This window comes from Cynoglossus semilaevis, chromosome 10 (assembly GCF_000523025.1).
Source record: "Cynoglossus semilaevis isolate Cse_v1.0 chromosome 10, Cse_v1.0, whole genome shotgun sequence".
In the NCBI taxonomy this organism is placed as follows: domain Eukaryota; kingdom Metazoa; phylum Chordata; class Actinopteri; order Pleuronectiformes; family Cynoglossidae; genus Cynoglossus; species Cynoglossus semilaevis.
The window spans coordinates 15,524,128-15,538,283 of NC_024316.1; the positions used below are offsets into that span (position 1 = coordinate 15,524,128).

Consider the following 14,156-nt stretch of genomic DNA (forward strand, 5'->3'; position numbering starts at 1 on the left):
GGGACTCAGTTTTTATCTGTTATGGTTTGTACTTTAAATAAAAAATATTTCTCTTTGTAAAAAAAAATCACTGTGCTTTTATGGAATACACATAACTGAGAAAATAATTTATTTATAAAATGACAAGTTATGAATTTACATAATGACATCATTTGCACAAAAAAGTGACAATATTAGTGCACAAACACCTGACCTAAGGTGATTTTTGACAGCAGAGATTTTGGAGTGTTGTGTGGAGGACGTTTGACTCCTGCACAAGTCCACTACACCATTGATGTCCGTGCTTCTGAAGTTTCCTTGGCGGTCGACATTGCTCGTGTCCACTAGATGGAGATAAAGGTGCAAATTCGATATATAAAAAAAACCCTTCCAGCTCCTTCATACAGATGTGTGCTACACTTCCACAGTCTCTGCACATCTGAGGTCCTAACATTCCAAGAGTCTTGAGAGCTGCGTCAACTTGCGCTGGTTGTCGATCACCCTCAGGTTCTGGATGTATTGTCTGACGCTGGTGACACTCCGCAAGGGGAACACGTGGTCAGAGTCTAGACAAGAGGAATAAATCAGGTTTTATTCTTCTAATGTAATGAATAAGTGTGAGAATATGGGAATATCACAGTAAATTATGTGTCGGACGTGGCTCACATGTTGATAAACGGTTAGCAGGTCCATCCAGGAACATCCGATCTGCCAGACCTCTCTGTGGTGACGACGGCACTGGAGGAGTCACAGAAATGAACTGAGCTTTTTAATATACACACGAACAACGTCTACCAGCTGTTTGAATTATGTCAGATGTGTACAGTGTAAGCTGACAGTACTGCGTGCAGGGGCGCCGCTAGGGATTTTGGGGCCCATGAAAATAATTTTTACTGGGTCTCAAACATGGATGGTGAAAATTGTTGATGCTACATCAACAATTTTTACATAAAACAGCATTTTGTTAGTAATTCTGACTATCATTCTCATGTATGTGAAAATGAACAAGATGACAGTTGATAGATAGGGGGAGCACTCCTCTTAATGATGGGCCCCTACAATCCACCCCAGACCGTGTGTACTACATGGTAGGCTCAGCTGGGTCATTTACCATATGGCTGGCTCCTGCAACCCCGTACGATCTTCACCGTCTTGGCCATCATTCTCTTTGACAGGGAGAGGAAAAGGAACCATTTCAGCCTAATTGTACACTGATGAGCAGTCAGTGACCATGTGTGAAGTCATGCATTTTTCAAGCACATTCGTTCGTCTTACCATCTTCTCAAAATTGACCAATTTTTCCACGTAGTTTGAGTTTCCCTCGTGGATAAATGTCATGTCTGTACACAGATTGAGAAAAAAAAATGACGTAAACGTAGTACATTCACATGAAGTCAGGCCCCAAAACAGTCAGTGTATCTGTTACCTTTTAGCAGCAGAGGCATGAGGGGGATGTAGGGGGGGCTGAGTTTGGCCACAGTCAGTCTGTAGGCTCTGTGGTTACGAGAAGGATCCTTCAATAAACATAAAGACAGAGAAAATGCATTATTTAAAAAAATAAAAATAAAACTATTTGACAGAGAAAATGCATTATTTTAAAAAATAAACTATTATAGTAGATCCAGAGGTGGCTACATTTCTGAACATATTGATTTGGTCATTACATCAATTTTTTTGCAAAGGCTTGTTTCCCTCGCGAGATCTGGCAACCCACGCCGAGCTCGGACTACGCTCTCGCTCACACGCTGTGCTAACGCCCGTAGTCAGTTCGTTCCGTTTGTGTTTGACAACAAGATCGTGTTTGCTGATACTTTTATCATACACCCCAATCTTCAAAAGTCTGTTGAAGTATTTTATAAAAGTGTGAAATATCGACCTTTCTTTTTCTGTTCGCACACAAAAACCCATTAATTAACGCGAGGAAACCTATACCATTCCGCACCTGCGGGGGCAGACCTGAGACTAAGAGTGCCTTTTTGTTCTTCTACTCTCCAAGTGAGCAATGTCAGAAAGTCAGGTTCATTGTAGCGGCTCGTGTATTTGTTTGTTTATGTTTATTTGTCAGAATTCCTTAAAAATACAGGGCAATAACTCGCTTCGTTCAAACGCAGAATCACACGCGAATATTGACAACTGTAATAAAGCCATTTCGAACGGAGAGAAAATAACGAGGACTTTTAAACAAAGTAATGGAAATATTCGTGACGGGAACAGAGCGGCGTTCTTTAACGAATAAAGGTAAGAGCACTAACTTTTTTACATAAATGTGATTTTTTTTTAAAGTTTAACTTAAATAAATTGTTGTACATTATATAGTTTCAGTACAACTAAATATGTAAAAAAAAGTTAAATAGTTCTGGGCGTGTGAATTTTTTTAAGTTTAACTTAAATAAATTGTTGTACATTATATAGTTTCAGTACAACTAAATATGTAAAAAAAAGTTAAATAGTTCTGGGCACACCACTATACTTAACTATAAATACCATTAAGATTACCGTTGCTACCTGGACGTTATTCGCTCTCCTTAATTTATATTAAAACCAAACAAACTCTTCTCATTTTTCTCTGACTTTGTGCTACATTTGCTCCTTCACTGTGTCCATCACATCCTATAACTTACCATCAGTCTCTCATAAGCACAGTAAATCCTTTTCGTCTTGCTGGGTATTCTCTGTGACAGACAAACAAAACGTTATTTTAATAAATTCCGTTCAGTTTTTAATCTGTCATAAAACAACAACTCTTATTTGATTGTTGCGTTCAGGGACATCTCGTACCTCCCAGGTCTTGTAAAGTCTCTGCACTGCACTGTTGCTCAGAGCAAACATCACAGCAAAGAATGAATTAAGATTTTTCTGCTCCTTCAAGCTGAAAGAATGAGAGGATGGAGTTTGATTAATGTTTCAGGTTTGACTTAGATTTCACTCGTTAGCATTTGTTAGCTCATCTGAACAGGTTACTGTTTGTTGATGTTATGCTCACGGTGACGGTGTCAAGATTACAATAGATTAACTTGATGGATGTTCTAGGCATTTTTTTCTTCCTGTTATGACATTTCGAGGCCACAGGGTGGCGTGATGGTTAGTAACCCTGCATTACACCAATCAGATGACCCGCTGAAACCAGGCTTAATTGTTGGTTTTTCTCTATGCAGTCTAAACTGACTGATTGGTGTGGGTGTGAGTGTGAATGGTTGTTGTTTTTATATGTGACCCTGCGATGGACTGGGCTGTTGACAGCTGGAATGGGTTCCAGCTCTGGAGGATGAATGAGTGAGTGAATGGATGGAGGTTGTTTTCCCAGTGTGCACTTGGGTTTTTTCCCAGTACTTTGTATTGGACGTTAGGTTTTTTTGGACAGAGTGTGTTGTAAACCAGACTAAGAAAACACACTACAGCCCAGACTGTCAACTAGTGTGAGACAATGGTGAAGGACTGGCTAGGCCATATATGTCAAACTAGAGGCCAGTGGGCCGAATGTGGCCCGCCACCTCATTTTATGTGGCCCATCAGAGGCTAACATGCATCTGGTTGTTTTTAAAAAACAATGTTTACAAGATTGGTAAAATGCCATGGTCAGATTCTGCAAAGTTGTTGTTCGAATTCAATATTTCTGTAAATGGCATACTCAGCAACGTAGCACCCAATGTAGACTGTGTTTTAATGGCGGTTAGCCTTGGAAGCAGAGAGCACAGAGTCCTGTGTTCGATTCCCAGAAGCCTCTTCTTCTAAGTCGCTTTGGATAAAAGCTCTAAATGCGTAAATGTAATGTAATTCTCAGTCTGTTGTCGTTCTGAGATAACTTGGTCCTGGGGTGTTTAGGGTTTGTGTGTCGGTCGCTCTTACACTGCAGCGATCTTGATGAACTTCTTGAGCAGGCTCGCTCGTTTCACCACGTCCTCACAGAGGCACACCTCGGTCAACACCCAGTACTGCACCTCGTTAAAACGACGCACAAACCTTTCCAGGTTAGCTGTGGTGGCCCCGTGGAACTTTTGGCGGCCAAATATGTAGTAGACCAGCTCCACCTGTACAGAACAGACTTGGAGTCAAGGCTACGAAAACATGTGAAACATGCAGGAAGTTCATTTGTGGCCCCGGCCAGTCTGATGGCTGAGCTGCTGCTGTCAGATAACAGATGACTGTGATAACACACACACACACACACACACACACACAGACAGACAGCTGCTGTGGAGCTGAGCTCCAGACTGGCTTTAGTAGCAGTTAAATCATTGGTTTGCGTTCTTTTGTGACTGTGTAGAAACTTAAATAGTGTTTAAAATGTATCGTATGTTGCTGCATTTACTTCATGCACAGCTGTGAACAGCTCCCAGTCGTAATTTGTAAGTTCGTAGGCAAGGTCTTTAGAGCTCATCAGTTCAAGGATGTCAGCCGTCCCTCGCTCCGGACCCTGCTGCTCGACCATAGGAACCTGGGAGAGAGAGAGAGAGAGAGAGTAAGCTTCTGTTCATCAGGAGCTGCTGTAAGAGTAGATTTCCATTTCTTACCAGCTGCTCTACTTGACTGCTTGTGCAGATGAAGAGTTTTTCGTTGAGTCCCAGAGCGGTGTAGACAGCCGTAGCGTCCAGCTTCAACTGAGCTCTCTCTGTGTGCAGTCGTATAAATAAAAGAAACCCCATTAATATGACAGAAAATAAATAGAAAAACATGCTGTGAATTCCTGACATGTCCAACCTCCTGATGAGTTCATCTTGACCAGAACGTGATCTCCGACTGGTTTGACTATCGCTGACATCACATCGTGTACAGACGCGTTGACTGGCAGCATCAGGGTGAAAGGTTTGTTGTCTGGCCTGTAGATCTCGTACAGCACTGAAACGACCAGACACACACGAGTCAAAGGGTCGAGTATCGACTGCATACAGTAGAGTGAAGTGATGTAGCTGCCTGTTGCAGAACGAGGTCTGGTTTTGAAGACTTTAGATTCACCATAGATAGGATGATGTGGGTTTGGCAACCAAATAACACAGATGATTTCTTGAGATTCTACAAAGACTGAACTCTCCAATGGAATCATCAAACACACAGTGTGGAGGAATGTCGGAAACGTCCAAACAAAACTAAAGTGTCATCTAACCATGTGACGATCTTCACTAAGCTAGTTGAATTGTTATACGTGGTCTATTCAGTCTGTTCTCCAGATATACCGATTGAATTTCTATTGATATGTGAAACGACCACAGACAATTTGCTGACTTTGGTGTACTGACCTTTATCACACGTTCTGATTGGTTGTAATCTCCCCACAGGCTCTTCAACACTGGAAAACCAATCAAACGGCTGGTTCTGTCAACGACACCACAGTAACTCAGTGTCTCGGAAAGAAAATCTAAAGAAAATAGCATCAGAAACATTGACATGTTTCCATTTCTACCACCAATCACTGGAGGTCGCTCACCCTGTTCAGTGAGTGATATCCATTCTCCATCCTGTCAAGGTATCACAAGAGAAAACTGAGTGGAAGTTCAGTACATACAGCAGATGAGTTACTCTAAGGCAGGGGTGTCAAACTCCTGGCACGTGGGTCATAAAAAGGCCTGCCAACCACCCATTTGACCCCCTGCTAATTGTTTTGGTCCCTTCAATGACATGGCAGGGGCAGCAGGGGGAGCAGTGCCCCCCAGCTCATTTGAGTTTGACACCCCTGCTTTGAGGAAGAAATCTAACAAAATACTTACTTTCGTCCTCCTGCTTTCCCTAAATTGTTCTTACAGCAGGTTGAAGAGACGGGCGTCTGTCGCCACCTCCTTCTTCATCCTCTGCCCAAAACATAAGAAATGAACAAGAAATACAAACGTGAACGAACACAATTAAAATGCAGCGACAAGTCGTTCAATCCTCCCTGCAGCCTCACCTCCAAAAAGTCCAAGGCAGTCGGGTCGTCTTTCAGCAAAAGGCCATACAGCACCACCCACTGGCTGATAAACTTCACTACCTTCTGCTTGGCGTTGAGAACATAAGCAGCCTTCTCCTGGTCCGAGCCCTCGGAGAGCTGTGCCTGGTAGGTGCGGAGATGGTTAAGGTGGCAAACATTTACAGACAAAGAATCCGACCCTGTGGCGGCTGATCGCGTTTCAGCAGAACAAACTGTGTGTTGCTCAACACTGAATACTCCCTATTGTTTGTTTGCAGGCTAAATATTATCATCATCATCAGCAGCAGCAGCAGCAGAACAGGGACGGTGACAGAGGGAGTGGCTGTAACAGGGAACATCACCTCCGTTATCAGTTTTTTATTAATGATTGCAGGATATTGGTGCAGCAGAGCAGGACACAGCTGACTGGAGGGCATGAACACCATGTGGGTGAGTAGGAAGTCGCTCACACAGGGCTCTGAAGGGAGACCAACATCACAACATCACAACATCACACGTTAACCTGCAGACTGACTCGGCCTTCAGCATGACGTGACGTAACAATCTGTTAGACCTGTACCCAGAGCATCGTTTCCGTTAGCATCCAGCTTGACTGTGTCCAGTAAGTGCTCCAGCAGTTTCTCAGGTGTCCCGGACATGACCGTGTACCTGCACAGAGTGTGGTCCGTGAACTGTGGCCCTCGATATGTCACTGTTTCCTAAATCTCTGCGGGTTCCATCCAGCGCTGTGTGTGTGTGCGTTTACTAACTTGCTGCTGTTGTTTCCTGCTCCACCTGGTTCAACAGAGGTGGCGCTCTTCTCCAACACCAGCACTGTTTTTCCATGCTCCTCCAGTCGAACTGTATTAGCCTCCACATCCTGTAGACAGCAGCACAGACGACACACACAGTAGGATGTGGATCATTATCATCATCAGAGAAACTGACCTAGGAACAGACTCTAGATGTTGTGAACCAAAGCCTGACCTTGAGGATTCGTATAAAGTCCTGTTTATCAACGCGAAGGAAGTGGCAGTTGTCTTCTCTCAAGATAATGGTGGCAGCGCGTGGAGCGTCGTTCAGCAAAGCTAGCTGACCAAAGTCCTCACCTTCATGTAGCGTGGTGACCAGTCCCTGTAAACAAACGAACGAACAAACCAACTTTGAGCATTTTCTTATCTGAACCTAAAATGTCGAAGAGCAATTCGGAGGAAGACGTTAACTACTTAATTTACCTTCCCATGTGTGATCACGTTGACCGAGCCTTTCCAAATAATATACCATGACGTGCCTTTGTCCCCCTGACTGAACACTGCAGTATAAAAGAAGACAAACAGGGTGAGAATTTGTAACAATAATTATAAATTTGGTTTCACAACAAAAGTACGGTGCTTTTCTGACAGAGGTATGCCAGTATCCTGCCCATTTACCATACCTGTCAAGATGGCATACGCTATCTTACTGCAAGTGTGCAGGAAAGAAATCCTCTGTCAGAAATTGTTGCAATAAATAAGTATTACAGTTTAGCAGTAGGTGAAGTACGTCCGATATATATACAGTATCTGCTGATGATTTTTTATAAAATATTGGTTTACAGTACTGCGTCGGAAAGAAATCGACATAGAAGGAAAGATAGAAGATAAAACATATCTACAGTAAGACCTGTGATACACAGATGGTGTGTTTGATGGATATACATTTGAACATGTTCTGACACCTCTGTGTCTTTGATGCAGAAAGGATGACTTTGACTTTATACAAGCGATGTGTCATCATCTGTAGATGGCAAACGTCTCCATCACCTAAAGCTCAAACGTCAGCAAAACTGTCACACTCACAGACTGTTCCGGCCTTAGCATGTGACTCAAAGACCAGCACTGCTGCCAGCTCCTTACGCACCTGGAGACAAAAAGGAAAAGAAATCAGCTGAATTTAAAACCTGTTGTGTTGTGTTGTTGACGTAATTTACCGGAGAAAGGAACAATAAAGACCAGAGGCAGGTTAATCTGGAGGCTCATATACTGTGAGCATTTTTTAAATACATTTCCAGGGCAGTCGTGTTAGACGATCTTTTGTAGAGAACCAGCTTTTCAACTATGTAGCTGAAAGGTGTTTGATACAATAGTGAGTCAGGAAAATTGCAACAGTTCCAAGTCGGGCACACGACTCTGAGATATCATATGATTCAGATCAGTGGCAGATATTGTTTTCCTTCTGGGAACAAAAATTAAGTTTGTGGGTCAAAAGACGTCACTGCAGAAAAGCTCAGTCACTGAGCAACCAGAGAGGGGCGCTGTTTTACAAACTCTCTAATGTTAAATGATTTTCCTATTTTAACATTTAGTTCTGCAGTTTCATAACAGACTTTGTAGTAACCTGAGCTGGCAACTCATTGCTATTGTTGTGCTGGTGTCTTACAGCAACAATATGTTGTGTATAAAAGTCCATTTCAGCAACAGCAACGGTTTCATGTGATGTGATTTTTCATAGCAGTTTTAATCTTGTGTATGTAGTTTGACTTTTGAAGTATATGTCAGTCTGACCATCACTTAATAATTCAACGGGCCAACTTTGGGCCAGTAGCCCTACCTTGGGCACCCTTGATCCAAGTTGCGGTATTTTTCGAACACAGAGTTGATATCTTATACAAGATAAAAGTGACTAAATATTTGATGACAATGGCAGGAGTTAGAAGAGATTGTAAATGACGACGGCTCAGGTGTGTTGACAGATACTAACTGATGCAGAGAGATGAGCAGCGGCCTTGACGTGGAGCAGCTCCTCAAAGATCACCTCCAGCTCCTCGGCACTTCTCTGACTCGGACTAAACTCAGAAATAGAAGAGACAACATCCAGAGGTAGTCAATGATGGACACTACTGGAACTTCACTGAAATATGTGTTTGTTGTCTCACCATTTGCGAAGGATCATAGTGAGCAGAGCGTCAGGACCCAGCTGGGACAACAGGGACAGACCTTCATGCAGCTCGTCCTCCGAGTCCCTGTCGTCCGTTATGTGATGCAGGCCGAACTCTGTGTTTTTGAAGCGGTAGAACTGTGTGTCCTTGTCTAGGAAGTTCAACTCGTGTTTAACTACATTCAGGACAGAGACAGTGAAGTACACGTCAGTGTTGGCTTTTGGACGTTGTGTTAGCTGTAAAAAAGAAGACGTTAGCTTGAATAAATGTCTTTTAAATGACACTTTCTAATATCATGAAGCAATCGATTCTGATTGGAGTGTTCTGGAAAGACGGCGTTAGCAGTAAGAGAGAGAGGGGAAACACTTCAAGATCTTAAAGAGAGTCTGTCGGACACTTTTAACGGAGATTAATCAGCGTTGTCTGGGGCAGTGAAATCAGAATATATTAGGAAGACCAGAATTTCTCTGATTAGACCAACAATCAACAATGATATTATGTTAATTTCCTGCCGAGCGTTTTTAGCCACGAGCTGAGACGTAGTGAGAAGAACCACACCATAAATAATTTCAGTCTAAACTTCTGATTCTACAAAACGTCGTCTTTTACCGTGAATGAGAATTCCTTCGTCCACCAACACCTGCCAGATCCCGACTGCTTGACTTCTTGACTGAAGACATTCGTTCTGCTTCATCAGCCAATCCACGAGTTCTTTACCAGAACTACACTGCCTGTGTGTCTTGAGGTGGTACTTCCTGTCTCGGATTAGCCCGGGGTTTCTCTCAATCATGACGTTGTAGACGGACCTAGCTGCCTTCTCGATACGATCTGAAAGAAACTGGACGTGAGAAATAAAGATTATGTAAGGATTGTTCCCGGTACTTATACCAGTACAGATACTGGTATTGGTACTGCTTATTGGTGGGATACATTTTAGTCAATAAATAAGGCCCTATATAAATTTGAACCTCAGCATGGAACTCTTGTTCGGTCACATAGATGTCAGATCTGTGGTGGAAATGTGTTAAAAATGGCTTCAGGAAACTCTTCCCCACGTTTCAGAAACTTGCCGTCTGGCAAATGCTAACAACAAACTTTCCCTTTCCGACCACCATCAGCCCCCCCACACCCTCCCCCCCTAACCCCTCACACACACATGTACATGTACTCTATACCCACAACTCAGATCCCACCCACATCAAGGAAACTAGACGCAGGTGTTCAGGTCTTTCCAGACACTGATGCAGAAACAGAGCTTATGCAACAAGAATGAGTGAAGTCACTGCTGCTGTTTTCAGGAGTTTTTTTCTCCTCTTTTTGTTTAACCAAACACATCACATTTAAACACCAAACGTTATATAATGATTGACCAGAAGCTAATATTCTTGTTTTTGTCCCTCCCTTTCAGACTCTCCCTCATGCGTGTCCTGTACCGTGTCTTGTGATTTCACGAGTCACTCAGATGGTTGCCTGTTTGTTCTTTGGATTTCCCCACAGGCGTTAATTTCTGCGGTGGACGTAAAAATGAACAAAATGTGAAATGAAAAAAAGTGTTGAGACTTTGTCAACTCTCACATTGTGTTTTCTTTGGTTGGAAGTTTTACAGTATCTACTTGAGGTCGATGCCTCCCGTGGTGTTCTACCAAAGTTCACGGCATTAAAACACCGTGTTTTGACCCTGTGTGACCTGCTTTATGACAACAACAATCGTTTGCATTTTCACGAGGGGAGGACGCTGTAACGCTTGCTTGTTACTTCGAGGTTCATACGGGCCTGACAAATATCGTCCACAACTTTGATGAAGTACTGGGAGCAACAGTGTTCGTGACACTGAGCTGGTTCCCAGACCTGACCACTGTAGAGTAATGCCCTCAATCGTCTCATGTGCCCCAGTGAAGTTATGTTTTCTCCAGATCACAAGTGTTCCCAGGAGCTTATATTTTCTCTGGGAGTTACACAGCCACATTCTCAGGCCTGTCAACCCGCTCCCCCCACACACACACCCACCGCTGCCCCCTGGTTGTCCTCTTGATGAGGTAATTTTCCACGTAGTAACCCAGATCTGAGGAAAAAACAATATTGGAAACCGTACTTCATGAAGGCGAATCGCAAGAAAGTGCAACTGATACTGAAGGATGAAGATGAGTGCGTGTGAAACACTGCTGTAAACCTGTTTTATGGCCAGGGCTTGTTCTACTGATGAGGTCATTTTACAGTGGACTGTCCATTACAGGCAGTCTACAGACGACTGATGAGGAGTGTGCTGTCTTGTTATTTGTGTGCCGTCAGGTATTTGTTCAAACATGCATGTGATGTCAACGTCACACACTCCAAACTTTCTTATACAACCAGAACAATGGTGACAAACGTATCAGCAGAGCAGATGTGCAGTGACAGGAACTGTTCTAAGACTTTAACCAGGGATCCCTGTAAACTGTGGTGGTTGAAGGTTAGGTTCTTCTGTTGGATACAGTTCCGTCTCCACTGTGGGACTGGGAACTTTGCTGATTGTCCTGAACAATATGAATCAGTCTGTACTGTGGTTGATAGAACATCCAGTACGGCGAGGAACACTTGCTAGGCAACCCAACAAAGCCTCAGGTGGTTGATCACACCTGCCTCCCACAGACTCTTTCACTCCATCTTATCAATTCCTTTGCTCTGGGACCAAATGAAAATCCCTGGGAGTCATTTCTTAGAGAATAAAAAAAGACTTTCTGTCAGTGTCCTCTGTAGGAGACAACAGGAATTTCAAACACGATCCGTTTCCCTCGTCGAACGTTACATGGGTTTCAAATGTTTTCCCTTTGACTCGCAGTTGAAGAAGCTGCTCTGAAGCAGCGTTGAGGCGTGGGGGGGGTCGAGGTCGAGGTCAGGCTGCTGAGGGGTGGGATGTTCAATTAGCACAGAGGCCTGGAGTGCCCTTCACACTCCTTTTGACTGCATGACCCTCCAGGAATGTGTTTTTTTTAAAGACTCGCTTGAGTAGCAATGCAGGATATTATAGCAGCGAAAGGACAAGTTCAGCAGTTTGACAGGATGCAAGCGCTGCAATCCTGAAAGATACCAGAGGTCAGCGCAGGCTACTCGAGGCCAAGTACAACAAATAGAAAAGTTATAGAAAAAAAAGAGGCAGCTTCTTATGAGAATCCCACCTGACTGACAGGCTAATGAGTAACAATAACGAACTATTATTTAACGCAGATAACTGAAGGTCAAATATCTCTCTCAGCTTGTTTTTGGTTCCACAGTCTGGTTTTCAGCTGAGATCATTACGCCAATTCTTGTTGGCTCCAGGTTTGAAAACAGAGGGATTTTTGAAAGTTTTGGAACAAAACAGAGAGCCAAGGCTGTGTGCGTTTAACAAAAGTATTTTAATGCTAATGACTTTACGCTGGCTCCCCGCCCTGGTCGAGTCACATACCTGGGTTTCGATTGTTTGTACTGTGTGTATCATTGCTTTTAATTACATTTAATCAGGATCAATTATGTTCATTTGGTTAATGCTGTTGTTATCTCATTTGTACATATGTGTAAACGTTCATACCTGTACTGCAGTTTGGTCCATTAATCTAAAATCATCTTAGGTTTTAACAAAGCTTCTTTTGCATAAAAATACATTTTAAAAAATCATCAGACGTGAGTTTTTCTCCTCTTTAAAATTCAGTTGGTCAATTGTACCTGTTGTCATTGATTTCCAAACTCAAACTCAAAAAGTAACAATAAAATGAAAAGGAACCCATTATTATAGTGTGATTCTATTTAGTTTGTGCATGAATGAATCATCTGTTTAAAAAAAAAGAAAAGATTCAACTCATATTTTCCCCCAGACTGTGATGTCAACGTCACACACTCCAAACTTTCTTATACAACCAGAACAATGGTGACAAACGTATCAGCAGAGCAGATGTGCGGTGACAGGAACTGTTCTAAGACTTTAACCAGGGATCCCTGTAAACTGTGGTGGTTGAAGGTTAGGTTCTTCTGTTGGATACAGTTCCGTCTCCACTGTGGGACTGGGAACTTTGCTGATTGTCCTGAACAATATGAATCAGTCTGTACTGTGGTTGATAGAACATCCAGTACGGCGAGGAACACTTGCTAGGCAACCCAACAAAGCCTCAGGTGGTTGATCACACCTGCCTCCCACAGACTCTTTCACTCCATCTTATCAATTCCTTTGCTCTGGGACCAAATGAAAATCCCTGGGAGTCATTTCTTAGAGAATAAAAAAAGACTTTCTGTCAGTGTCCTCTGTAGGAGACAACAGGAATTTCAAACACGATCCGTTTCCCTCGTCGAACGTTACATGGGTTTCAAATGTTTTCCCTTTGACTCGCAGTTGAAGAAGCTGCTCTGAAGCAGCGTTGAGGCGTGGGGGGGGTCGAGGTCGAGGTCAGGCTGCTGAGGGGTGGGATGTTCAATTAGCACAGAGGCCTGGAGTGCCCTTCACACTCCTTTTGACTGCATGACCCTCCAGGAATGTGTTTTTTTTAAAGACTCGCTTGAGTAGCAATGCAGGATATTATAGCAGCGAAAGGACAAGTTCAGCAGTTTGACAGGATGCAAGCACTGCAATCCTGAAAGATACCAGAGGTCAGCGCAGGCTACTCGAGGCCAAGTACAACAAATAGAAAAGTTATAGAAAAAAAAGAGGCAGCTTCTTATGAGAATCCCACCTGACTGACAGGCTAATGAGTAACAATAACGAACTATTATTTAACGCAGATAACTGAAGGTCAAATATCTCTCTCAGCTTGTTTTTGGTTCCACAGTCTGGTTTTCAGCTGAGATCATTACGCCAGTTCTTGTTTGCTCCAGGTTTGAAAACAGAGGGATTTTTGAAAGTTTTGGAACAAAACAGAGAGCCAAGGCTGTGTGCGTTTAACAAAAGTATTTTAATGCTAATGACTTTACGCTGGCTCCCCGCCCTGGTCGAGTCACATACCTGGGTTTCGATTGTTTGTACTGTGTGTATCATTGCTTTTAATTACATTTAATGAGGATCAACTATGTTCATTTGGTTAATGCTGTTGTTATCTCATTTGTACATATGTGTAAACGTTCATACCTGTACTGCAGTTTGGTCCATTAACGACGTGTGAATAATAAATAATCTAAAATCATCTTAGGTTTTAACAAAGCTTCTTTTGCATAAAAATACATTTTAAAAAATCATCAGACGTGAGTTTTTCTCCTCTTTAAAATTCAGTTGGTCAATTGTACCTGTTGTCATTGATTTCCAAACTCAAACTCAAAAAGTAACAATAAAATGAAAAGGAACCCATTATTACAGTGTGATTCTATTTAGTTTGTGCATGAATGAATCATCTGTTTTAAAAAAAAGAAAAGATTCAAATCATATTTTCCCCCAGACCTTCA

General features: G+C 42.7%; 1 protein-coding gene and 2 long non-coding RNA genes across 3 annotated transcripts in view; 2 read left to right on the top strand and 1 right to left on the bottom strand.

The window, feature by feature from the left end:
- Window positions 1-94: 94 nt before the first annotated feature.
- Window positions 95-14,156, bottom strand: part of rapgef3 (Rap guanine nucleotide exchange factor (GEF) 3) — an 18,777-nt gene continuing 4,715 nt past the window's right edge. The window contains 24 exon segments of the mRNA XM_008319090.3: window positions 95-545; window positions 646-717; window positions 1,091-1,145; window positions 1,255-1,319; window positions 1,406-1,493; window positions 2,601-2,651; window positions 2,758-2,848; window positions 3,826-4,007; window positions 4,289-4,414; window positions 4,491-4,588; window positions 4,678-4,815; window positions 5,214-5,289; window positions 5,402-5,432; window positions 5,671-5,762; window positions 5,858-6,008; window positions 6,257-6,335; window positions 6,438-6,526; window positions 6,628-6,737; window positions 6,845-6,991; window positions 7,093-7,169; window positions 7,696-7,756; window positions 8,597-8,681; window positions 8,772-8,949; window positions 9,384-9,612. Of these exon segments, the coding sequence (XP_008317312.1) occupies window positions 427-545; window positions 646-717; window positions 1,091-1,145; window positions 1,255-1,319; window positions 1,406-1,493; window positions 2,601-2,651; window positions 2,758-2,848; window positions 3,826-4,007; window positions 4,289-4,414; window positions 4,491-4,588; window positions 4,678-4,815; window positions 5,214-5,289; window positions 5,402-5,432; window positions 5,671-5,762; window positions 5,858-6,008; window positions 6,257-6,335; window positions 6,438-6,526; window positions 6,628-6,737; window positions 6,845-6,991; window positions 7,093-7,169; window positions 7,696-7,756; window positions 8,597-8,681; window positions 8,772-8,949; window positions 9,384-9,612 (2,490 nt within the window). The 3' untranslated portion in view covers window positions 95-426.
- LOC103385262 (uncharacterized) lies at window positions 1,571-5,858 on the top strand. The gene is made up of 3 exons (XR_522206.3): window positions 1,571-2,217; window positions 5,253-5,440; window positions 5,718-5,858. It is a non-coding gene; the product is annotated as an uncharacterized LOC103385262 (long non-coding RNA).
- On the top strand, window positions 5,867-11,596 carry LOC112487565 (uncharacterized). Its single transcript, XR_003050767.1, has 3 exons — window positions 5,867-6,004; window positions 6,136-6,307; window positions 10,183-11,596. It is a non-coding gene; the product is annotated as an uncharacterized LOC112487565 (long non-coding RNA).